General features: G+C 36.4%; 2 protein-coding genes across 10 annotated transcripts; both read left to right on the top strand.

Annotated features, from left to right (window-relative positions):
• The first annotated feature begins 1443 nt into the window (after positions 1-1443).
• SLC19A2 (solute carrier family 19 member 2) lies at positions 1444-13894 on the top strand. The gene is made up of 6 exons (XM_039327325.1): positions 1444-1807; positions 2985-3590; positions 5804-6026; positions 7448-7640; positions 9178-9319; positions 10773-13894. Exons 1-6 carry the CDS (start codon positions 1610-1612, stop codon positions 10899-10901), a joined length of 1491 nt encoding a protein of 496 aa, XP_039183259.1. The 5' UTR covers positions 1444-1609; the 3' UTR covers positions 10902-13894.
• Positions 13895-15602: 1708 nt separating this feature from the next.
• CCDC181 (coiled-coil domain containing 181) lies at positions 15603-24996 on the top strand. 9 transcript variants are annotated; one of them, XM_039327254.1, is made up of 6 exons: positions 15603-15698; positions 18226-18386; positions 19018-20001; positions 20990-21136; positions 23690-23841; positions 24599-24996. In XM_039327254.1, exons 2-6 carry the CDS (start codon positions 18249-18251, stop codon positions 24750-24752), a joined length of 1575 nt encoding a protein of 524 aa, XP_039183188.1. In that variant the 5' UTR covers positions 15603-15698; positions 18226-18248; the 3' UTR covers positions 24753-24996. The 9 variants fall into 9 exon arrangements, with proteins under 9 accessions (XP_039183188.1, XP_039183187.1, XP_039183185.1 ...); XM_039327253.1 differs by having other exon boundaries at positions 15682-15739; XM_039327251.1 differs by having other exon boundaries at positions 15687-15821.
• The last annotated feature ends 178 nt before the right edge of the window (positions 24997-25174 follow it).

Here is a 25174-nt window from a genome sequence, read left to right as displayed (position 1 = left end):
CATTTCTCCAGTTTCTGCAGTTTATGACTTTAAACATTCTCACAATATTTACTACCTTTTCATCATTTTTTATTGAGTGCTAATTCCAAACTTTCGCCTCCATTTCAACAGAAATATATTTAGTACTCCTTTCAGCATTCCTTTAGTTTCTTTGCAAAAAATTCCATTATATTGTCATTTCCATTCACATTCATCACATATTTTAGCCCTTTCATTCATGGACAATTGGCAGCTTTTGCTGCTTTCATGATAGTAGTAGTTGGAACCAGTTTAGTGTAATGGTTAAGGTGCTGGCCTAGAAACCAAGAGACTGAGTTCCAATCCCACCTCAGGCATGAAAGCCAACTGAGTGACTTTGAGTCTCTCTCAATCCAACCAATGTCACAGGGTTGTTGTCATGGAGAAAATATAAGAATTATATATGTTTGCCTCCTTGAGTTACTTATAAAGTAACATAGGCAGCATAAAAATCTAATAAATAAAGTGATGTTATAATGAATATAAAAGGGAATGAGGCATGTGTTGTGATGAGGCAGTATTTCATTACTGACTCATTTGATCACACCTGCTTTCTTTACAGTTAATCCTACACCTTAACTTCCATACATGTATTCACCAACTATATCCGGAAATCAGACCACCTCCATTCATATCTATTACAATTTTTCCTTTTCCTTTAGTTTCATAGACACATATCTTATCTATCTACTGTATATTTAAAAAGTTCATTCATTGATTCATAATTCATTCATTCACTCATGATCTGTAAAATGTATTCCTTTTGCATTCCAAGTTAAAGTCCTCCATACATTATCTCACCAGACTGCCTTGCAAAAATTTTCCCCTGGGAAAGTCAGATTTAGATTTAAGCGTTTGATTTCACACACTTCCTATCACCTATGGAGTACAGACTGTCATATCTCAACTGAGCCCACCGTGGCTTCCTTCCTTTCAATCGTTGATTCCATCTATCTGCCCAACACCAAACTTATACTTGTGAGAACAGGAGAAAGCATGGCAGAGAACTAAAGACTGCGGAAAGCTAGAAGTAATCGCAATAAACGCTCCTAAAACAGCAGTTGAGCACGTTTTTAGATACTGGTTTGGTTGTCCAAGTAGTAATACCCCCCCCCCCCGGTGATATATTCCCTGCCCAGGAAACATTCTTCTCCACTAGTTTCACTGATGCCAGAGCCCTAAAGGCAATCCTCCTAAAGCAACGGCCCATACAGCTTCAGTTACGAAACTACTCCAGCTTTTCCGCAAAACGTGCCAGTTAAAATGAGAAAAGGCACAAAGAGGGAAGCCGACAACTTATCAAAATAAAGCCAACGGCGGTGTGGCCTGAATCTAGCAATCCAATTGGTCGCTCTACAATCAACCAGTAACCTCTCCGCCCCATTGACGTGTACTTACTTCTTTCCCTTCCACCCAATCGCGGATGCAAACGAAAGCGAGGAGGCGACACTGTTTACTGCGCAGGGCCAAGGTGCCTTTGGCCGGGTGGGTTGCCGGTCGGATTTTTGGCCATCCAGCGACAAGGCGATTGTCGTTCGGAAGCTGCCGCTGAAAGCGGGACTTTGAGCCGCCCCGTTGTGGGGCTCGTCAGATGGAAACGCCGGTTATCTTGGACGGACTCCAGTCCCGGTGGTTCCCTGGCCGCGCGAGGCGGGCCCCGCGGCGTTTTGGTTGGGTATTTCCTACGACTGTGCTGTGTGGTTACGGTTTCTTTGCTAACTTGCGACCGTCGGAACCTTTTCTCACACCTTATTTGTTGGGACCGGACAAGAATCTCACCGAGACCCAGGTGAGATATCTTCTTTAATTCTAATTTTAAAGTGCTTTTTCAAAAGGCAACTGGACTTTGTTTTTCCTTGAGGATGTCTCTTTTTTCGTCCAAGAAGCTTCTTCGGTTCTGACTGAAAGGTGGAGGATGGAAGAATGGAGAGCACAGATAAACCTTCACATGGCCTCATCTACTCTCAGAAAGGATGCTAATGAGCGTGTTGAAGGAAAAGTCTTTATCAGGGTCCAGTCCAAGCGGGGAATAAACAACATGGTGACTGCTTTAGAAAGACGGTTGCAATTTATTGAAGAGGAGAGCCAGACAGAAAGATGGCTCTGGAAGAAAAGAAACCCTTTTAATATGGGTTTCCAATCAGCATTAAAATTAATCAGTGTATTTTCTCTAATCAGAGCTGGCAGTTTTGCCATCTGAGCACATTCCATCATCTTCACAATCCATTCTTCCATTGTGGATATTGTCAGATATTTTCATTACAGTGCATATAAACAAATGTCTGGCTGTTGTTATTTATATATAAAAATAAAGTTTAGTGAGGTTTTTCCCCCCCATGCTTTCATCTATCAGAACATACTTTTGTCAAAAGAAACACCTCTGGCTTCAGTTATATATTAATGTTTAAAATATTTCTGAATTACTAATATTTTTTTTTTAGTTTTTCATGTGTCCATCAAACATGATTAAAAACTTTCAGTCACATTTCCAACATAAATTTAAAATTCCTTCATACATTTTGGACAACTATTCTAGTCACAAATACCAATGATACATCATTTTATAAAAGTTGTATTTAAGATGTGTGAATTTCAGTCCTTTCATTCACCTATTCTCCCATTGTACCATTTGTATATTATAACCAACATTTCTACTCTGTTTTGTCATATATTCTTTCACTTGTTTTTTTCATTTCAAATTTTAATAAAAGTTTATATATGTTAGCAATTATATGTTCATCATTTATATGTAATTCTGTTTTAAATTTATTTTTAATTCAATATATATATATATATATATATATATATATATATATATATATATATTGTTAGCCAATATATATGTGTGTGTGTGTTTTGAATTAAAAATAAATTTAAAACATATATAATGAGAATATATATTCTCATTAAAATATATATAATGAGAATTTTCCATTTTATAAAGATAATATCCTTTTTTTTTGTAGGTCTTCAATGAAATTTATCCAGTATGGACATACTCTTATTTAGTGCTGCTGTTCCCAGTCTTCTTGGCCACAGATTATCTCAGATACAAGCCTATCATCCTTCTGCAAGGACTAAGCCTTATAGTAACATGGTTTATGCTTCTGTACTCCCAAGGAATTCTAGCTGTTCAGTTTCTAGAATTCTTTTATGGATTAGTGACTGCAACAGAAATTGCTTATTACTCTTACATTTATAGTGTTGTGGACTTGAAATTGTATCAGAAAGTCACAAGCTACTGTCGAAGTGCTGCCCTTGTGGGCTATACCGTGGGCTCTGTCTGTGGACAAGTCCTAGTATCTGTTGTAGGCTGGTCCTTGTTCAGTTTGAATGTGGTGTCACTTACTTCTGTATCTGTTGCCTTTGCAATAGCTTGGTCTCTGCCTATGCCACAGAAAAGCTTTTTTTTCCACCATCACTCAAGCCTTCAGGTCAGTAAAATGAAGGTTCTAAGTTATAAAAATGGAACAATTATCCAACATGATCCTGCCTTAAAGAAGGTTCCCGGGTTGGAAGAAGTGGAATTGAAGATTCCATTAAATATAGAAGAGTGTCCTGCAGAGGAGCAGGTAAGTACTACTGCTTTAGCATTGAGGAGTATGTAGAAAATATAGTCTGCCATTGAGCACTTGTTTTCAGTTAATTGGATCAATAGTCTGTTATCCTTTGATGCTTCTGTTTGATCATTTCAAATTCTGATGATATTTTAATCATAGTTGTGTTGGTGAGGTCCTATTGCCTGCCAAAATAAGGACATTTCAGAATATAGACAAACCAACTATGCCAATATACATAAATAATCTATGGGGGAAAAGGCAATTTTTGTACAAAAAAATGTGATCCTTTTACCTTGGAAGACAGGTTCCTAACAATATAATAATAGATTCTTCCAAGAAGAGTTAAGAAAGCTATGGCTAGTCTTAACCCAGTGCAATCTAGACATCATTTAATGAAAATCTAATGTTAAGAGGTTGGGTTGGAAAAAGGTTCATATTGCCATTTACATAAGCTTAGCTGGCATGGTTAGAACAGAGGTAGAAAGGCTTTTCATTTTTCTACTTGTCTGATTCAGAACAAAACTCCTCTAACCACATTACACATAGTCCTTGGGTTAGAATAGCTGTTAGGACCAGAATTTTTGTCACTAAACAATGCAGCCATAAAGCATAAAGCATGGTGTCCTGTGACCATGCCACTTAGCAATGGCAGTTTGAGGACCTCACAGATACTTAAGCAAGAACCTCATATGATTGTGGCTTCCAACTTCTTTCTGGCTTCCCTGCTGACTGCTTGTGGGAAGCTAGCAGGGAAGATCACAAATTGCAGTCACATGACTGCAGAATGCTGCAATGGTCAGAAATTTGAGCAGGTTGCCAAGTGTCCAGATTATGATCATATGACACTGTAGGGCTGCTGCATTAGCCAGAACTTCAAGGACTGGTCATGTACCGCTTATTTAGCATCCCAAGTTCAAATGGTCACTGACTGAATGCTTGTTAAATGAAGACCACTGTACTGAAAGATTTTGTGAAAAATGCTCTACATATCTCACTTTGCTCTACACAATACCGAGTGTGAAAAGAACACTTGAATTTTTTATGTTGATTGTAATCATGGCGATCCTTTGAGAGAGCCTATGGTTGTTTTTCATTTATGGAAAGTAATTAAGGTACTGAGAAGTACCATTCACATAGCAACAAGGTCATTAATGTGGGAGAGATCAGTGATATGAATACCAAACTTTGTTGTTCAAACCTATCATATTTAGAGTGCCACTAACTTTCTTATCCAACTATATTGTAAATGTTTGCCCACACCGAGCTGAAACAAAGGTATTATTTGTACATGCTAAGTAGTCAAAGCTAAAATAGATGGTCTATTACTTCTGCAACAGTTGGTGATAGTTTTCTTGTTCACCATTTCCATTATTATCAAGCATAGCTTAGTTGTCACATGTTATTTAGACTTTTTATGGAATTATTCAACAGATTATTAAACCTGTTCATTTGTTTCATTTGTTTTTAAGATGGTAAAAGGAAAGATAGCTTTTGTAGAACCACACAAAATAATGTTTGAACTTGCTTAGATTTTTATGAAATGAAGATAGTTAGTTGCACTGTATGCTTCTGAATTGGGAGCCTGTCTGACACTGAAAGAAAAAAAAATCTTTATGCATGGAGTGAATACCAACTTCAGAATATATCCTCCAGCGTAACATCAAATGATTGCATAAATGTTAACTGTACTCATAGTTTAATTTTGTAAAAAGGTCCCAGACAATGGAAAGACATATAGGAAAAGGGAAGCAATGTATCAGCCCTTTTACAGTTTAAAACCTATGCAGGATTATTGATTGGCAGAATTAGTAATACTAGATCTTCCCACATTCAGTGGAATACAAAGCTATATTAAGTGTTACTTCCTATTATTTCATTCAGTGATAGAAATAAGAAAAAAGAGAGGAGTTAATAGCATACTTTAGTAAGCAGAACTATGGCCAGAGGGTGATTTGCTCTGTGGACAAGCATTCACAAATGAAAAGTATCCATGTTTGCCACATAGGAATGATCATTGTATAGAGAATTATACAAAGCTCCAGCACTTTCTCTGTACTTAAGGAGAAATGAGAACACTCTGTGATATTTGTTATGATTTCTCCCAAAATATATGAATAATATTCTTAGAGTTTATCTGGATCTGTACTATTCCAGTTGTACCATAATAGATATAAAGGACAATTCTGGTATATTTTATTTTGAATTTTTTTATTTAATCTCAACAGGAGCAAAAGGTGAACATCATGAAGGTAATCAAAGAACTCTGGCAGGACCTCTTACAGTGTTACTCTTCCTGGCCTCTGTTGTGCTGGTCTGTGTGGTGGGCCCTGTCAACATGTGGCTATTTCCAAGTCATCAATTATGCTCAAGGCATGTGGGAAATTGTGCTGCCTTCTCAGACCTCTGAGATCTATAATGGTGCCGTGGAAGCAGTTTCCACGTTGTTGGGTAAGCTGTTTCTTAACTTGACTTTCTTCTGATCAGTGAACATATTAATTGCATTTTGGAATTGTCAGAACTAATATTTACTAATTTGTATAAAAAGCATTTTGTCTAAGAGCACTCTACTACATTGCTGTTAACTGAATTCATGTGATATTGTTTTTATTAGCAATTTAGTCATAATAGTTTTGAACTATTATATGGAGATAATAGTATTTATAGAGCCTAGAGAAGATATCCACCTATATATACTTAAAGCAGTTTGGTCATATTTATGTATATACATTTTCAATGTAATGGCAACTGAAACAGTATAGCTATAGCTCAGTGGTTCTCAACTTGTGGGTCGGGACCCCATTTGGGCTCGAACGACCATTTCACGGGGGTCGCCAAACAACGCAGTCTGCCATTTTTTCCCCCTTTTCCTTAGCTGTGCTACTCCCTTTTATTCTATTGGCTTTTGAAAGCCAATAGAATAGACTCTCTTGAATAGAGTCTAATTCTATTGGCTTTCAAAAGCCAATAGGAATTGTCCAGGCTGTCTCTGCCCTGCTGAGCCCGCCAAAAGTCCCATTCTGCAAACGGTGCTGCACCAGTTGAGTAGTCCTCGACTTACGACCGGTTGAGTAGTCCTCGACTTACGACTGGTTGGGGGTCGCGGCATTAAAAAGGTTGAGAACCACTACTATAGCTAAACAATCTTTATTATGCATATTTTGAGTAACAATTTTACCAGCTAGATTAGGAAATATCTTACATAAACCAAATTATTGCATTATTCTCAATTCTAATGCCCATGATCATAAACTGTTTTGGATTCTGGCTTGTTATAAGGGACCAGTAAATTGCTTTAGAAAATAAGTATAAAGCAGAAGTTGAATTTCAACTCCACACTGAATTATATACAGGTAGTCCTTGATGTTCAGAGTAAAGACAGCCCCCCTCCTCCCCCAAATTTACTTATAACCTCATTTTGAAGTTCTGATGTCGCCCTCCCCCATCCTGTGACGATATTTTGGGTACTCAGCAAATAGTCGTTTGCAGCACCTCATGGTCATATAATCTTGGTTTTGCAGCATTTACTTCCAGTAGTGAACAATACACTTGCTTAACAGCTGATGTATTTACTTAATGATCACCACAAAAATCATAAAATTGGGTTCAAGCACAACATATGACTATAAATTGCAGGTTCAATTGGCCATAACCCAAGGACTACCTGTAATTGACTCACCCTCCAAATCACAACAAATCCTAGTTTCCTTATTTCTGCTAATGTAAACTTAAGTAACAAACACTTAACAAAGCTATTACTTTATTTTCTGATTTTGATCTCTAGAAGATTTCCTTGAAAAGTATTCAAAATATATAGTATACTGGACATAATTATTCTTGCATTCTAACTTGTTTGAATTTTACATTTATAGGTGCTGTGGCTGTATTTGCTGTGGGACACATAAAAATATCTTTTCTTACTTGGGGTGAAATAATCTTAGCTATGTTCTCCTTCTTCATTGCTGCAGCTGTGTATATCATGGACACTGTTCATAACATTTGGGTGTGCTATGCCTCCTACATGGCATTTCGAATTGTCTATATGCTACTCATTACAATTGCAACGTAAGTACTCGCTTCCATATTTTACCAGTTTATAAATTTTAAATCTTGCCATTGCTCATTTATCATACACATATGATGAGACTACAAATCCCAGAAATTCTAACTAATCTAATGAGAGTGCTGCCCCAGTACATATGGATTTACCATGTTGAGGGATGTTGTCATATAGATTTCAGAATAAATTCACTGTATTTTTCTGAAAACTTCAGTTCTGCCACAATAAAGCTATAAAATAGCCAAATAGCTAGAAGAGATTTGAACTGTGTTTTCAACGTGGTGATTTACAACATAAGAAAAATCAGTGAATTTGTTTAGTTAAAATGGGGCTGTAAGTTGGGAATGTAAGGAAATGTATTATCTTATAAATTTGTTGTAAATTTGCTGCATGTGAGAACCACATTTCTGGAACCTCTAAGCTGAGCAGATGTTGGACTGGTACACTAAACTTACATGGGAGCAGATGAGGAGCCTTTTTAAATGTCAAGATAAATATGGGGAGTGCTGCATATCTGAAGGCTGAAACTGAATATCAGTGTGTGAAAAAGAAATGATTTGTGGGTATATATAGTACTTTTTATAATCTAAAAGTTATTGATTGATTGTGATAGACCCAACTGACCTTCTGATCCTCAGACTTCCAGAGAAGACCTTTCTTCATTCCAGAAAGGCATTTAATACTATAATGATTGCTGCATTGCTTGACTTTATTCTCATCCACAGCTATTTGGTTCTTTTGAGCTCTGTTCAGGTTTAACTGAACCTTCCTCTTAACTCCATTAGGCATCCTAGCTCTTTTCTTCCAGTATGTATAACTTTTATATAATTCTAAAAGCCATTGTTTCCTTTAAGTTTGTGGCCTTTAATATTCCTGTACCTTATCAGTTCTCCCCAAATTGAATTTCTGCTGTGGTTATTATTCTCTTTATAGCTTCTATCTAGAGGACACTAAATTACTGAAAGAAGTTCAATTGCTTTGAATTTCCCTTTGATAGTAGGAAGAGAAATGTTATTTTAGTTTGTGGATTAATGAATTAAGTTCATATATAACAGAAGAGGGACAGCCAATGCCATTTGTGGCAACCTATCTTACTCTCCAAACTTGATCTACTTGTCTTAAAAATGCTCTATGTACAGTAGGAAGAAATAGTGTTTTCTTTTTTTGCATAAAGCAGAAAAATGTGCTTCTTATATCCTCCTTCACTTCTCCTGTGTCTACAGCCCGGGGAAATAGGGTATACTTCAGTACAAGGAATGGTGCTTTGAGGAAGGGGCTATCCGTTTTCTAAACCCCAATACCTTATATCAGCTGAGCCTTCTGGGAATAGAAGATACAGAGATAAGGCATAAGAGGAAATAAAACAGCAGTTTCCTACCTCATATGTTCTCTTTGAGGTTCACAAAGATCTGTGTGTGAAATGAATGGAACTCACAATAAAAAATTTATATAATCAATATAGTTACATTTTGATGATCACCTGCAAGTGATAAATGAAATGTGTTGTTTCTTTAAATTCATCCTTCTTTTCTTTTTGTGAAGGTTCCAGATTGCTACAAATCTAAGTGTAGAACGCTATGCCCTTGTATTTGGGGTTAATACTTTTATTGCACTGGCATTACAGACAGTACTCACATTGATAGTTGTTGATGCAAAAGGTCTTGGCCTTGACATAGTTACACAGGTAAGATTCATTAATTTTGATTGGGTGGGAAGAGAATAGACAGCTTTCCATAACCTGTTACCTTGCAGAGGAGTTAGACTTCAGTTCTCATAAGCTCCAGGCAGCAAATATTCTCCAGTATCCACATGACAGCATTTAAAAAGGCTATCTTCAAGTATATTGAAAATGTGAGAGGCCTGATAAGTTGCTTTTCGACGGTAAAAAGTACATAGCCCCCTATATATTGGGATTTTTTTTTTACATTCTTAATACAGATCAGAATTTCTATTTTTAGACATATTGAACTGCCAGGATGTTCAACAGATGCAATAATGCCAATTATAATTTATGTTTAGTTTAAAATTGAATTGCCACATGGCTTTGACTTTTTAACATTCCTGGAAATACACTAATAAAATATAGAGGAGGTAAACAGAATCCAATCTAATTTGCTTTCTATCATCACAAATTGTGACCCATGTAACTCATGTCTATACATGAGAAGGAACAGATTTCAGCTCAGCCCTGACAAGACTGAGTGGCTATGGCTGTTTGGGCATCCAAGGTCGGCAACATTTTCTGCACTTTCTCATTTGAGACTGGTGCACAACTTGGGAGTCTTCTTTGAGTTACAGCTACTGTTTAAGTGGCAGATAAGACCAGGAGGTCCTTTGGATATTGTGCAGCAGTTTGCCCGTTACTTGACCAGAGGTCCTTTCAGACAGGTATGCCCTAATCACCTCATGATTGGACTATTGCAGTGCCTCTATATGGACTGCTCTTGAAGATCATCAGAAACTATAGCTGGTCTAAAATGTATTGGTATCAGCAGTAACAAGTGTTAATGTATGCCCAGTTGTCGTTGCTGCTACGAGCTGCGTTGGCTGCCACTTAGCTTCTAGGTGCAACTCAAAGTACTGGTCATCACTTATACAGTCCTTCATAATATAGGGTCCGGTTATCTACTGGATTAACTATCTCCAATAATTACTGTCCACTTGGAATGGGTACATTCCAGAGTAAATGTTACGATCTTGTGGGAGTGAGGAAGTGTGCCTTTGCTGTCACATCCCCTATCCTCTGGAATAGCATTCCTTCAGACATATGTAAGGCACCCCTTCTCTTAGAGTTCTGGAAGCATTTATGACCTGGCTGTATTCCCAGATTTGCGGTTAGCAAAGCCCCTAACGGTACTAATATCTTTTCCTCTGGGCTGCTATGCTCTGTTATTACATTTTTAATTGTTTTGGGATGTTGTAAGCTGCCCAAAGTCTTCTGGAATGGAATGGCTATAATAAATCTAATAATTAATGATCTTTGAGACAGAAGATCTAAAAGGTGCTTTTCCAGGTGTGTTTAAAATATCCACAGCAAATTAAGTTATTTTTAATCTGTTTCATGATCGTACCTTCTGTGAGAGAAGTCAGTGAACATTAACTTCTGCTTTTACTAAACCTTCTTTTGTTTTTTGTAGTTCATGATCTATGCTGGTTATTTTGCTGCCATAGCAGTATTGTTCCTGATAAGTGGCACATATAGTATTATCAAGAATTTCCGGACAAAGGAAAGGAGAAGAAATGATGCTATTGCAGATGACACTTAAAATACAAAGTATGAGCTAATTTGATATCTGGTGGGATAAACCTATTTTTAAATATAATGGTTTATATTTATGCAACTATTGTTACTTTAAAGCCACTATCTGTATTGTATTTGATTCTATTTGTACTATATTAGTAGCATATGTTCAAAGTAGAATACATTTATCTTATATAAGTAAGACTGCTGGATTTAATAACATAGTGTCAACGTGCCTTTTGTGGACCAAGTCTACATGGGGAGAATTTTTTTCTGTTTTTTTTTCTGTAGCCAGACCATAAAACTGTAAATGGAAAGTGATGATTTTGTTAAAACATAGCCTAGCTATGCTTTCAGTGTTCTTTATATGTTGATTTCTAGAAGCCTAGAACTGTGAGGCACTGTGATAGAACTGCAATCAGCAGCATCCTTTCAAACTAATTGGCCGTGGCAGGATACTGCTCAGGTTTAGTAGTTGCACGTTCTGCTAGACCTTTCTATATATGCAATCAAAATATTTTTAACTCTAGAATGATTTTGGTAAATTTAAAGGTTTTAGTTCTCTCTTGCTGCTTTCCTGATTTGCTGACTTCATGAAGTGTCAACTGTATATCTTAATTCATTGATACTATAAGGCAATGATAAACAGAAGCAGAAAACCTCCTGGGATTCAAACATAGGTTGCCATTTGGATAATTTTATTGGTCATATTAGGCTTTTCAGCTTCTCCAAAGAAACTCTTAAATTTATGTATTTACGCTGTTGTTAGTAGACTTTCACAATGTCTAAGTAAAAGAAATGGCAGCTATATTATTCTGTTCAAGTAATATAAATTGTCTTGATTGCTGTTTCTGCCAGTAATAATTGTATTTTTTTAAGTGTGGAACAAATGGATACAACAATACCAGATACATCATTACTTTAATTGTTTTTGGTGTTTTCTAATAAACCCATAATTTGGATTTATTAAAATCCTCTGGGGGTGATTTCTGGAGCCTTCTGGAGTTACCTAAGTAGACTATAGATATTTTATAATCACTAAGAAACTGCAGAAGAACACCGACAGTTCTATTTATCCTTTAAATTTAGAGAAGAAAGATTTCATATGTATTTTTTTTGGTTTTTTATGTTGAGTTACCTTTTTTTATTGCCCAGTTACATTGTTTATATTTCACGTGAATGGATAGCAAATCATAAAATCGAATAAATCCATAAACAGCAGTATTTACTTCAGGGTGTTGGAGTAATTGCTAAAAATACTAACCCTGGCCACATGATGAAAAAGCTACATGTGAAAAGTTTCATTTTGTTCATTGGTGATCAGTATACACTTACTTAGGAAATTATTTAGCAACTAGAGTTATGATAGCACTGAGCAAATGGTGTTTATTACAAATTCTCAAAGGTCTGGCCACCACAGCACCCCCTAATTGTGTTTGCACTTAGAATAGTTGCAGCATCCCACATTCATGTGATTGCTATTTGTAGCTTTTCTTGATGCCTTCCCACAACAAAGTTAATGAGCAGGGAAGGTTGCAAGATGCTTTTATAAATTGCTCACCCTCCTACATCCTTTTTTCTGGAGGAGCCTGCGTACCCTCCTTTATCTGACAGCAGCCACTCAGTCCTGCCACTCTTGCACACTGCTCAGCAGCCATCCCTGGTATCTCTATGCTCATGTAGCATCCACTTACCTCCCCCAGTGGCTTGCTTGAGAGCTGCCTGGGACTTGCAATTTCCTGCTGGCTTCCATGTGGACTTTGCTTATTGGAAGCTGGTAGAAAATCATGAGGCAATCTTTGCTTAACCATCCACAATCCTCACTTAATTACAGCAACACTTGAGGTTGCTATTGTTAAGTGATGTAGTCATATAATGTTGCACTTTATAACTGCCTTGCTTAGCAAGGGAAATTCTGGTCCCAATTACCATCATTAAGCACTGACTACCTATATTTATAGTTGTATCTCATGTGAATGATTTTCAGTAAGGGTTTTCCTACCAAATAATTTTAATATGTGTGAAGAAGTCCATATTTATAAACTTTTTTAAAGTGGGATTGTTCAGGTGGCAGCAACTAACTGACCTAGACTGATCTTAAAAAGCTGGTCCAGTATTGGATAGGAGGTACTGAAAAATCCTCAACTGTAGCCTAGGCTGGGAATCTGAAAATATCCCAAAAGGCAGCAACAAAGTACTGTATTTCTACATTATTGCTAAAAAATTCAAGGACTTGTCTATGGAATCAGAAGCTGAGCTCAGTTCAATGGAGTCTTTTATCTTTTTTTCTGCCAAACTTGTAATATTTTCTCATTCAGTGCTATTTTTGCTCTATTAGATTTTATTGTAATACTTGGGAGTATTACAGTTCCTGAAGTATGAGTATAAAAACTGGCAAACTGAAAAATTCAGAAGAACGCCAATTACCCATTCTTGGTTAAAGCCACAGTGTCACACAACACTCATTGTTATGACACTCCATTGTAATTTTTTTGTGTGACAGTTTCTACTTTGGAAGTTAATCTTATGAAAACGTCCAATAAACTTTCTTGACTCACAAAGAGAACATCTTCCCTTCAACTATTCATATAACCAACATACATAATTTTAATTATAATTTAAAATATAATTAAAATTATATGTACTTCAGCCCTTCGTGTTTCTCTTGATAAGTGAAGATTGATATAGTAACTGTGAAACCTCATTTATGTAAAGGATATTGGTAGTGGATGAATTATGACACTTTCCTTGTTTGAGAATAGCTGTATGAAAGCACAAACACACACACAGGGAAAATTATGCTATATTAATAACTAATACTAATACAGTCCGCTCTTTTTGAGGATGTATGTTTTTTGCATTAATATAATCACATTAGGGTACAGTGTTTTAAAGAGAAGTTTCCTTCTCAAAGTAAAAATAGCAGGAAAGTTAAATAAAAATATCTTAAAAGGAAAAAATATTTTAATCAAACTGTAAAACTATTTTAAACAAATAAAGATATTTGACAATTTAAAAGTTTGTTTTTCATCATTTTTGCAACAATAATTCTAATATATATCATTTAAAACAGGGGTCCCTAACCCTGGTCCGTGGGCCAGTACTGGGCCATGGCATGCCAGAAACTGGGCCGTGCAAACAATTGAAGCCCCATCCACAGGATGCAGGAAATACGCAAAAACACACCCCGTCTGGTCCATGAAAAAACTTCTCCACAGAACTGGTCCCTGGTTCCCCAAAGGTTGGGGTCACTGATTTAAAAATCATCAACATCCTCTTATACGCCTATAGAATTGTGCAGTGTTTTCCAAAATTTGTATCTGATTCTTTATCATCATGCATTACTGTAGTATCGGCCTATAAATTCTAGCTTTCGTATGCAGTTATAACCTTGATTACATATAATATATACTTTCTGATACATACTTTAGCATTTTACTTCCTAGCATATATAAATCAGTTCCACTCCAAAAGATCAGAACAATTTTATTTATATCTCTTTTCTTCTCTTAAGATTTAAACGATCAGCCTGCACCAATACAAGTACAGGCCACTGACTATTTCTAAAGGCAGGAATGCACAACAGCATTGCATTCTCTACCTTTCCCAGTCCACCAAAAAGGCAATTTCTGCTATGCATTCACAGTTGGATTTTTTTGCCTTATGTTGCTTATGTGCAGCATGTGCTTCATTTCATCATACAAATAAGCAGATATCACCATTCCAATAGGCTACTATGCATGCTGGCAGAAATGCCCCCCTCCTGTCATTAAAGAAGGGAATCTACCAATTGGAAGCTGAGGCAAACGTTGAGTTCAGACAACATGAGACCTTGATTGACCAGTGTGGAAGGGGTTAAAAATCTGGAAAGGGATTTATTAAGTTGGTTTTATTTCCAATCAGTTTAAGAATAGGAGATCAGCAATTTAAGCATCTGTGAAATTTAGAGCAGAAAAGCTCTAAATTTCACAGATGGTTAAACTGCTGATCTCTGGTTCTTAAACTGATTGGAAATAAAACCAACTTAATAAATCCCTTTCCAGATTTTTAACCCCTTCCTCATTTAGAGCTTTAGAAAAGCTCTAAATTTCACATGTGGACTTATTACCTTCCTTCCTTCCAGCATTTACCCTCATAGTCCAAATTGAAATTTTCCTGATACTATGGTTATCAGGCAGCTGTCTGTATGGTCAATTGAGGCTTTGACACAATATGTTTTAGTAAGACAAGAGGTTGGATCGGGTTACCAGTCTTAGGTACAAATGTACCAAATGCAGCCATCCCTACTAGATGTCAAGATAGCAACAATCAGTTCTTGAACATTTTGGCCAGTATGGCGTAAGCAGAACCAAACATCTTCATGCTATTATATGTCAACCAGGATCTCTAATCTAGCAAGACCTTGCAAGCCGATATACAGTACCGTTGCCTGTAACCCACCAACTAAAACACATCCCGACGCGCGCACTCGAGAGGAACGTGCACTCAGGACTCTTCAGACAAATAAAATGTTATTTTCTCAAGTTACAACCCAATCTGTACCATTTCTCCCCCTCCATTAGTTTGTTAGCTGTTACTCCGCAAATGCAAATTTAAACTACATACGCCCAATAACACATTTCACAGATATTCTCCACCATTGCAAGCACTTTTCCCGCCTACGCGCCACTTCAACTCTTTCCGTAGCGGCACAAGGGTTCGGCGGAATCTGTTATTTGTTCTATCGGGAGATCGTCCTGCCCCCGGTTTCCATGGAGACGGAAAGCGTGGTGCGCGGCAAAAGTGCTCCGTTTGATCCTTTACAGCCGCCGTCCTCTGCTTGGTGAGTGGTGGGGGAAACCTCGGAGACATGGCAGGACGCCGGTGGGTGCAGCAGTTACCATGACGACGCCATGGCGGGCGGGTCACTGCTCAGCGCCGTCCACAGGTGGAGATGAGAGGGAAGGTGCGACAGGGTTTGGAGAGCCGGCGCTTAGAGAGTGAAAGGGCCTGAGGTTATGACGGGCAGGCTCTTCCATGGCAAGAAAAGCCCGACGAAGCTTGCTTTGTTCGCAAGCGAAGGCTGAAAAGTTGCTGACTCGGTTGAAATCGGCGTAGGGTTCCCGGAGCAGAAAAGAGAGTGGGACCTAACTTGTCTGAATATAAATTTTTGTTCGGAGGGTGGTAATTCCGCGATTAGTGCTAAAGGGTGGGCAGGCGTCCGAGATAGGCACGCAGTGTGTGTCGCTGTTTCGGTAGTTCTGACAGCTTGAACGTTGTCTTGGGGGTCCGAGCCTGCCCTTATTTCAGCGAGGATCAAAACGGAGGTGCCGATTGCCATGGCGACAGGTTTAAAGACTTGGCTTACTTTTTAGTCTCCTCCCCCTCAGACGCTTAACGAGCCTAGGCGGCATCAAGCCTTAATCTGCCCCCTTCGCTCTGTTCGGGACTGTATGACTGGATTCCAGAATTGGTTCGGTTTGAAAGGAAAGGTTTATCGTTTGCCTCAACGTACCTTGGCAAGCATACAGTGGGAAAAGGTCAACCTCTTCTCCAAAGCACCTGAGGGCAGGACAAGAAATAAGGATGGAAACCTATCATGGAGAGATCCAACCTAGAACTAAGGAAAAATTACCTGACAGTGAGAACAATTAACCAGTCGCACCGCTTGCCTTAATAAAAGACAGGTTGCAGTTCTATCAGATTAACACATGAGTCAGTTTTATATGCTGCTCCTGCATGCAAGAACATCTTTTAATTGTTAATTAAGTTATCCATATTAGTAACTAGTTACGTCTCTCACCTTTCCTTAACAATGTATGTATGTGTTATATGTGTGTGTGTGTGTGTGTGTGTGTGTGTGTGTGTAAGATATACATTTCTAAAGACTATACTTAATACATTTGACTAAGTGGACAACATGTGGAAATTAATATGATAAAATATTAGTATTTAAGGAACAGAAGACTCTTTGATCAAAATAATTGTGTATAAAGTGAGGATAGTAAAAGCAAAAGTGGGTAGTGAGGATCAAAGAAGAAATTACTAGAATATTCTCAGAAGAGCTGTAAAGTATAACTAAAGGAGAATTGAGTATTTGTCCATATAGTCAACAAGACTAAAATGACTTGATGCCTTCTATCTAATTTGTGTAGAGGTGGTCCTTTTTTAGTGATTGCTTAGTTTAGCAACTGCCTTGTTTAGCAACTGTTTGCAGTTATGAAGCTGATGAAAGAGTAACTTTATGATCAGCCCTTAGATTTATGACCTTTGTAAGCCTGTAAAGCAAAGCAAAGCAAAGCAAAGCTGAAGTAAGATTATAAGTATGATTGTGGTGTCACTTGTCCTAGTTGCTGGTCATAATTGTGGTTGCTAAATGAGAACTATTCTAAAATAGCCCATGTGAGCTTAATGCCTTGTCTAAAATGTTATTTAGAGAAACAGAAAACCTGGATTATAATATATAATATACTGGATCTATCAGTTCTGCCTTCCCATGTTATTATTTCAATTGATCAGAATGATGAACATCTCATTTCATTATACTATCTTAAAGAGTTCTGTAAAACCTAAGTACAATAGAAATAAACCTGTACTTTTTAACAAGATTACGATCCTGCTTATACAGATAGTCCTCTACCTATACCAGGGGTTCCCAACCTGGGGAGCTCGCACCCTGGGGGTGCGAGATGATATTCCAGGGGGTGCGGAAACTTGGGTTTTTAAAATTATACTGTATATGCATAATTCATTGCCGTTATTTCAAACTTTTGTAAGGGATACGAGAATAGATCAAAAGCGTTCTAGGGGTGCAGGGTATAGAAAAGGTTGGGAGCCGCTGAATTAACAACAGTCCTGAAAAAGTGACTTATGACTGTTTTCACACTTATGACCATTGTAGTATCCCCATACTCACATGATCAAAATTCAGATGCTTGACCACTGAGTCATATTTATGATGAGTGTCCTGGAGTCATGTGATCACCTTTTGCTACATTCTGACAAACAAAATCAATGGGAAAGCCAGATTCATTTAACAATCGTGTTACTAACTTAACGACTGCAGTGATTCACTTAACAGCTATGGCAAGACAAGTCGTAAAATAGGGCAAAACTCATTTAACTGTCTCGCTTAGCAACAGAAAATTTGGGCTCAATTGCAGTCATAAGTCGAGGACTACCTGTACTTACTTTGGAATTGCTGTTGAACTTATCCCTATCCTTTAATTTTCTGTTACCTTAACATAAACTTGTAGAATAACATGTTAGTGTTTTGAAATAATTAGGAGCAAGTACTTTGCTGAGTAACATTTTATTGCCGTTATGTGAGTAACATTATAAATTGATATATGCTATTTGTAATTTTATAGTTTTATTTTAAGAAACATCCACAATGAGTGACAAAAAAGAAACCAGTGAATCTACAGACACGGGAGATACCACAGAAGGTGGTGACTATGAGGATGATTTTGAGAAAGACCTTGAGTGGCTAATTAATGAAGAAGAAAAAGAAATTTCTGATGATATACAGGTATTAAGAAAATATAATTGTATACCAGTATACATAGAACAAAGATATGTAATACAGATTGATTAGAAGAGTTGCTGAACGCAGGATGAAATTTAAATGGTTTATGATTAAATGCCAAATGGCAATCAGCTATTCTGTGGCTTGATTCACCATCAAGTTAATAACGTGTTTGCTTACTTTTGGGTCACTATGTTTTATGAGTCTAACCACTGTAATTTGTAAACTATTACAATTTAGTTCAGTGGAACACAATCTGAAGCCCCAAGGATTTGTGAAGTCCCTCCAAAGCTTTTGTGAGTCTACCAAAAATTGTTACTAAATTATGTAACAGGTATTGTGATAAAAGGGAAATTATTAAATGCATAACTGAAAAAGATTGTTAACTATGTTTGATTTCCATTAAATATAAATGAAATAAATTTAGGAATTTGACGTGCAGACTTCTATGCAAAACTTTAGAGCAGTTCTTAGATCAGAAAATTATATATTCCCAGGTTATCATAGTGTAAGAATAAATTGTCATCCAATAAATCATGCTCAAACAAATTGTGCTTTAAATAGTACATAAACCATGACTGTGCATATTGCCTCCTACATTTTGTGTAAATAGATATTACATTTTTTTTCATAGAATCATGATGACAATGAAAAGGATTTTGAAACTAACACTGACAAAGACTTAGAGGATAGAAAAAATCCTTCACAAGATTCTCTTGAGCCTGAAGAAATACTGAAGGATGAGGAACGAAATTCTTCACAAGAACCTCCTGAGCCTGAGGAAGCCCTAAATGATGCATCACAAAATGAAATACATTCTATATTTGAACTTGATCCTAAGGCATTGGAACCAGTATCTGATACAGATAGCGAAAGCTCCGGTCAGGAATCAAGGCTAGAAGACAAGGAGGAAGACGATGAAGATATAAAGCGTTATATCTTAGAAAAAATTGAAGAAGCTAACAAACTTCTGTTGAGTCAGGAGCCTTTAGATGAAACAAAAGAAAGAAAACTAAAATTCAATGATAGTATAGTAGAACTAGAAGTACCATCTTTGATAAATGCAGAAGCAGATAAAAATGATCCTTACAGAGAACAAAACATTGCAGGTAGGCTGTCTCAGTTGCGTATTTCTAATGAAACAGGACAGGAAGATATATCTCTGTCCATCAATGGTAGTATGGATGATGAGCACAAGGATGGCAAGATCCTAGTAGAAAGAGATGGGAAGTTTGAACTCTTGAGTATCCGTGACATTGAAAGTCAAGGCTTATTTCCTCCTCTGAGTATTTCTTTCAGTGACATTGAAACTCAGCATGTTTCTCCTAAAAGTTCGTATGCTAGTGCTTTTGGTGCAAAAGACGAGTCCTTCTTGCAAACGCCTATAACATCTTGTTCTCCTTGCAAAGAAAGATATTTTTTTTTCCCTCAACCACCACCTATTCGACCAAGCTCTGCCATCAATATTACGAGGAATATAGAAAGGGGAAGGAGCCCACGCAGGGTCCAGTCAGCAAAAGTGAGCCTTGATATAAGAAGTTCTACATTCTGTTTATCACCCAGGCAAAAAGAGCTACAGAAACAAATAGAGAAAAGAAGAGAGAAAATAAGAAGAGAGGTGAGAATATTAATGATGTGGTTACTTTTACAAATCTACGATTAGGATATGGAAGCAAACAATACCCTTGATATTTGTTCCTCTTGCAAATAATATTCAGAGTACAGGTTTTATATATGGGCATTGTTTAGCTGTCATCTTCTTTTATGCAGTCATTTGTGTTTGAAAACTTCTAACAGGAGTGACTTGAAAATGAACTTTAAAATAAATCTTGTTGGTTCATATTTTAAACTTAGCATGTTGTGTTTCATCTTTTAAAACATTGCTAATACTATTCCATTTGTAAGATTGTGTCCAGAGGTCAGTTTCCCTTGCTGGCTTTGTTCTTGTTATGCAATAGTAGTTTATTTAGTGTACCTCAATTTCTTAGGTTTTCACAATATACCGAACCATAAAATAACATGAACTTGATTAAAAAAACCACATACATTAACGTTTGATTTATGATTCAGGGTATTGTATGAACACATATTGTATGAACTGTTTGCAGTTCTAAAAGCAGAAATGGTTTGATGGAGGAGGGAAGCCACAATCATCAAGTAACATGAGGCTTCACTGCAGTTGAGAATCTTACTAATTTTAAAAACCTATTGTGTTTATCATTATAATAGTATCTTTGGCTAAAAATAAAAACAAAAATTTGGATTACCTTGGCGCTAATCAACATTTCTTTGTCTTCTGATCCTGTAGAAAATCTCAGAATGAGAAATCATGTGATTTTGGGTAGTTCCTGCTCCTGCTTACAATCTTTGGGCCAGTCTTCCTTTATTTTCAGTGTCTCCCAAGCTTTCAGAAGACCTTGAGATTGGGGATATATTGTGGAAGAACAGCTGAAAATCGTGTTCTTTTTTTTCTAGTCTGTATCTAGTCTGTGATGGAAAATTATTTAACTAACTTCTTTTACAATTTCCATTCTGGAAATTCATAATTCTTTATGTTCTGATTTTTTTTCTAAAATTGTCATTATTTGTTAATGTTTTAATGCAAGGAAGAAAACCAAAAAAAGATGTTGGAAGATGAAAAAAAGAGAGAAAATGATAGAGTCTTCCAGGCTTGGCTGCAAAAGAAAAAAGATCAAATGCTGCAGGAGAAAAGAGTTCAGCGTGCCAAAGAAATAGAGAACTTAAATAGCAGGGTAGGATGAAGTTTCCATTATTCTTCTGTGGTTGGTTCAGTTTTAAAAGTTTAAACCAAGTTTTCTTGATGAGGATGGATAGAATTCAGCCTTTTATTTCCAGATGCAACTATTTGTATGTCAAGGACAAATCTCACTTATTTACAGATAATATAATGATCAGCTATTTAGAAGCCAAATTAGTGTGGTATTAAACATTACTGAAATTCTTTTTGTTGCAATGTGTTGTTTGTGTGGATATTTCCCCAACATCAAATATATCCTAACAATAATTGCAAAATTTCAATTTCTAGATGCATAGTCCTTGCTTATGTCAGAAAATGTCTAGAGTTTGTCACTTTGTTATAAAAAGTATGGAATGTTAATTTTGTAAATTAATAAAATGATTTATGCTAATATTTTGAAAATACAATTGGGTAATATACCGTAAATTGAGTTATATTTAAAAGTTTGTGAACCATTCTGAATTTTCAATATTTCTGCATAAATATGTGATGGAATATGCACATGGACAATCAGTGGATAGGAGTTATTGCAATACAGAGCTATCCTAGGAAGGAGGCAGTAAACCTCATCAGAGAGAGAGAGAGAGGCCCAGATTAAGAGACTGTGCAGGCCCCAGTTGGATTGAGGAAGGAAGGTTCCGGATAGTTTTACCCTAGAACCTCTTGGGATGTATCTAGTAAGTTAGAAGATTATAGCTTTAGTTAGGCAAGATTCTGTTTGTTAAGTATAAGCAGATAAGGATTGGACTCATTGGGATTTTGCTGTGTCTCTTTGGGTTTGGGCCTAACAAAGTATGTCCTAAAATGAGATCTGTTCACACAAGTCCTGAAACTAGATGAAGAGAACCCAATAAATGAATATGTAAAAACATACTTGTTCATTGATTTCTTGAAGAAAATAATCAAAAGCTAGATATATGTGTGTGTGGCTGCATTGTACAAACTTTTAGGATTATTAGTTCACTTGAAGGGAAAATTGGAGCAAGGTGTTTTAATCAATGGATTGCTAATCAGGTATAAATGTGGAAAGTACTTATTAAAGAACAGAATGGCAGATATTCAATATCAAAGCCTGATCTTCACAATATAGATATGTGGAAATATGTCAGGGCTTGAACAAAGGTGATTTCTTAGGACTTCCCAAAAATAGTTGTTGATGCTCCCAAGCTGGAAAAGGTTACAAAACTATTTCCAAAAAGTGTGGACTCCAATAGTCCACTGCCAGGCAGATTGTGTGCAAATGGAGGCAATTCAACACTATTGTTACTATCCCCAGGAATAGTTGACCAATCATGATCACACTAGGAATAAGGAGTGTAATAGTCCAGGAGGTCTCAAAAAAACCTGAGGTAATATCTAAGAAAGTAAAGGCCTTACTTGCATTGACAAACGTCAGTGTTCCTGAGACCATCATCATGAGAATACTGAATAACGATTTACATGGCAGAATTGCAAGGAGAAAGCCATTACTTTCAGTTAGTGAAAGACTATGTTCGGTCTTATCCAATCTGTGAAACGTACCGGCAACAAAGTAGTGACCTACTTTGCTGCCTTTGGGCCAGGACAATCGATAGAACTATAAATTCTGAATTGTATCAGTAAACTCTTTAGGAAATTGTTAGGATATCTATGGACTGAAACTCAAGAGAAATGGGTCATGCAGCAAAGCAGTGAACCAAAACACCAGTTGTACAACCCAAGAATTAAAATCAAAGAGCCAGTTTGGTCTAGTGGTTAAGGCACCAGGCTAGAAAGTGAAAGACAGTGAGTTTGAGTCCCACCTTTAGGCATGAAAACCAGCTGGGTGACCCTGGGCCAGTCACACTCTCTCAGCAAAACCCACTTCATGTTGTTGTGGGGAAAATAGGAGAGATTGTTATGTATGTACTTCACCTTCAGTTATTTATTTGTATTTCACATTTATTATTTTTAGAAATAATAAATTCTAAATTAATTAGAATTCAAGTCCACAAACATATGCAACATACCTTCCTCCTCCTATGTTCCCGTCAACAACCCTGTGAGATGAGTTGGGCTTAGAAAGTGAATGGTCCAAGGTCACCCAGCCAGCGTTCATAGCTAAGGTGGGACTCAAACTCAGTTTCTAACATGGTCTCAAACTCTTTCTAACATGGTCTCTTAATCACTAAACCAAACTGACTCCTATTATTCATAAAAATAATAAAATAAAAATAAAATACTAATTACAAGAATTAAGATGCTTCTGAACACATGCAGATGACTGGTTTTGTATCCAGTGTATCACTGTTACTAAATATGGAATAATAATTAGATGGAATTGTTAGTATGAATTATTTTCAGGTTGTGTTTATGATGTAATCTCTTCCCTTTTCCACTTTTCTGATATTATTCTGGAAGGCAGATATGCATCTACAAATCATAACCAGTTCATGAATACTTTTTCTTTTGATTTTAATAGATTACAATGTCTCATGCCTTCAGATTAGGACAAATTAGTTTCATGACTCTAAGTATCTGTATACATTTTCTGAATTTTAAAAAGTATATATTTTTTATTTTTAAATAGGAGAATAGAAATCCAGATGATGCTTTCAAGTTGTGGCTTAAAAGAAAACAGCAGGAACAAATTAAAGAAAAACAGATACAAACCCTGAAAGAGCAAGAAGAGGGTATGTTCTTCCTTCCAAGAACAGTTGAAAATGACAAAGCTTATAAACAGTAAGCATTTTTGTTTTTCATTTTAGAAACCAATATAACATTGCTATTTTAATAAGATCTGGATGTTTTTTTCTCCAGGAAGCAGATGAATTTCGGTCCGTTGTCTTCTCTTGTTTTCTCCTGTAAATGTGTATTTTTCTCACTACATTTTGGATCAATCTAGAGAATATATTCGCACAACATAAAATAATACTGCAGTTTGAAAACTTGGATCAACTTAGAAACCATGTTTTTAACACAGTATTATACGTTATGAAGATGTTATGTAACTATAGATTAGTCACTTTTTCTTTTTGCTTTACAATACTAAATGTTCAGATACGTTGTTTATCAAGTTGATCTGCTTTAAACTGAATGTAGTGATTGAGGGGTTTGATTCAACACCAAATAACTTTAGATCATGGCCAGTAATAATAGAAATGAAATTTGGTTATTGCTTGATGAGAATAGTTTCAGATTCAACATTTAATTTTTTACCAAAACGCTTGGGCTTATATTTCTCTGTAAGCTATAGCGTGATAATATGCTATGTTAATGAGTAATAAATTCACTGTCCTCAAAAGATTCAAATACTTACTGGTTTCAATTATTATGAACTATAGTCCAAATCACAGGTAATTGTCTAATAAGATTTTTAGATGTATTCTGTCCCAGAATGTATCTTTTTAGGGATAGGTTATCTGCTTGTACTACACAAACAGCAAAAATGAAGTGTTGGTTAATATTCAGTTTTAAACATGATTTCATTTCTATGTAGATGGCTAAGAAGGAAGAGACGTGAGAAGCGAGAAGAGCAACTAATTGCTAGAGAACGATCAAAACAGTTTAGGCAAGAAGCCAGAAGAGCAAAGCAAATAGAAAATATTATCCATTCAATTTCTGAACCAAAGTCCCTTCGCTTTACAGATTAATACTGCTGAGATTTAGAGGCCCTGGATGCCTCTTGTGTGTTCCAGAATATCTTGCATAGCTTTGAGATTGCCTGTTGGAAGTGGTTTCTCTTCTGGAATATTTTGAAATCCTTCAATAATGGCTTAATTTTCTCTTAGTAATTTTTCCCCATCTTAAACTTGGAATAATTATCTATTTGTGAATAGATCGGGATTGCCTTCTCAGTTCTATAAAACTTACATATAATAAATACTCCTACTGCAAGTATGGTGTATTTTTTTCACATCTGGCATTTGGTTAGAAACCCTACACCATTAATCACAGCTGATGCCAAAATAATAGAACACATTATTTATGTATATATCAAAGTTTACTGTTCATTCAGGCAGCTGAGCTATTTTAAAGTTCCACTTAATAAAGTTTCTATTTTTCTGTTTTATGG

This window comes from Crotalus tigris, unplaced genomic scaffold (assembly GCF_016545835.1).
Source record: "Crotalus tigris isolate CLP2741 ecotype Arizona unplaced genomic scaffold, ASM1654583v1 scf7180000024359.8030256, whole genome shotgun sequence".
Taxonomy (NCBI): domain Eukaryota; kingdom Metazoa; phylum Chordata; class Lepidosauria; order Squamata; family Viperidae; genus Crotalus; species Crotalus tigris.
This window is presented reverse-complemented; position numbering and strand designations above follow the sequence as displayed.

Bases quoted from the DNA above. Each gene is read 5' to 3' on its own strand.
- CCDC181 (XM_039327254.1), top strand. From the start codon at position 18,249: ATGAGTGACAAAAAAGAAACCAGTGAATCTACAGACACGGGAGATACC. The intron at 18,387-19,017 runs GTATTAAGAAAA...TTTTTTTCATAG, and splicing joins AAATTTCTGATGATATACAG to AATCATGATGACAATGAAAA. The intron at 23,842-24,598 runs GTAAGCATTTTT...ATTTCTATGTAG, and splicing joins AATGACAAAGCTTATAAACA to ATGGCTAAGAAGGAAGAGAC.
- SLC19A2 (XM_039327325.1), top strand. From the start codon at position 1,610: ATGGAAACGCCGGTTATCTTGGACGGACTCCAGTCCCGGTGGTTCCCT. The intron at 7,641-9,177 runs GTAAGTACTCGC...CTTTTTGTGAAG, and splicing joins CTACTCATTACAATTGCAAC to GTTCCAGATTGCTACAAATC. The intron at 9,320-10,772 runs GTAAGATTCATT...TGTTTTTTGTAG, and splicing joins GCCTTGACATAGTTACACAG to TTCATGATCTATGCTGGTTA.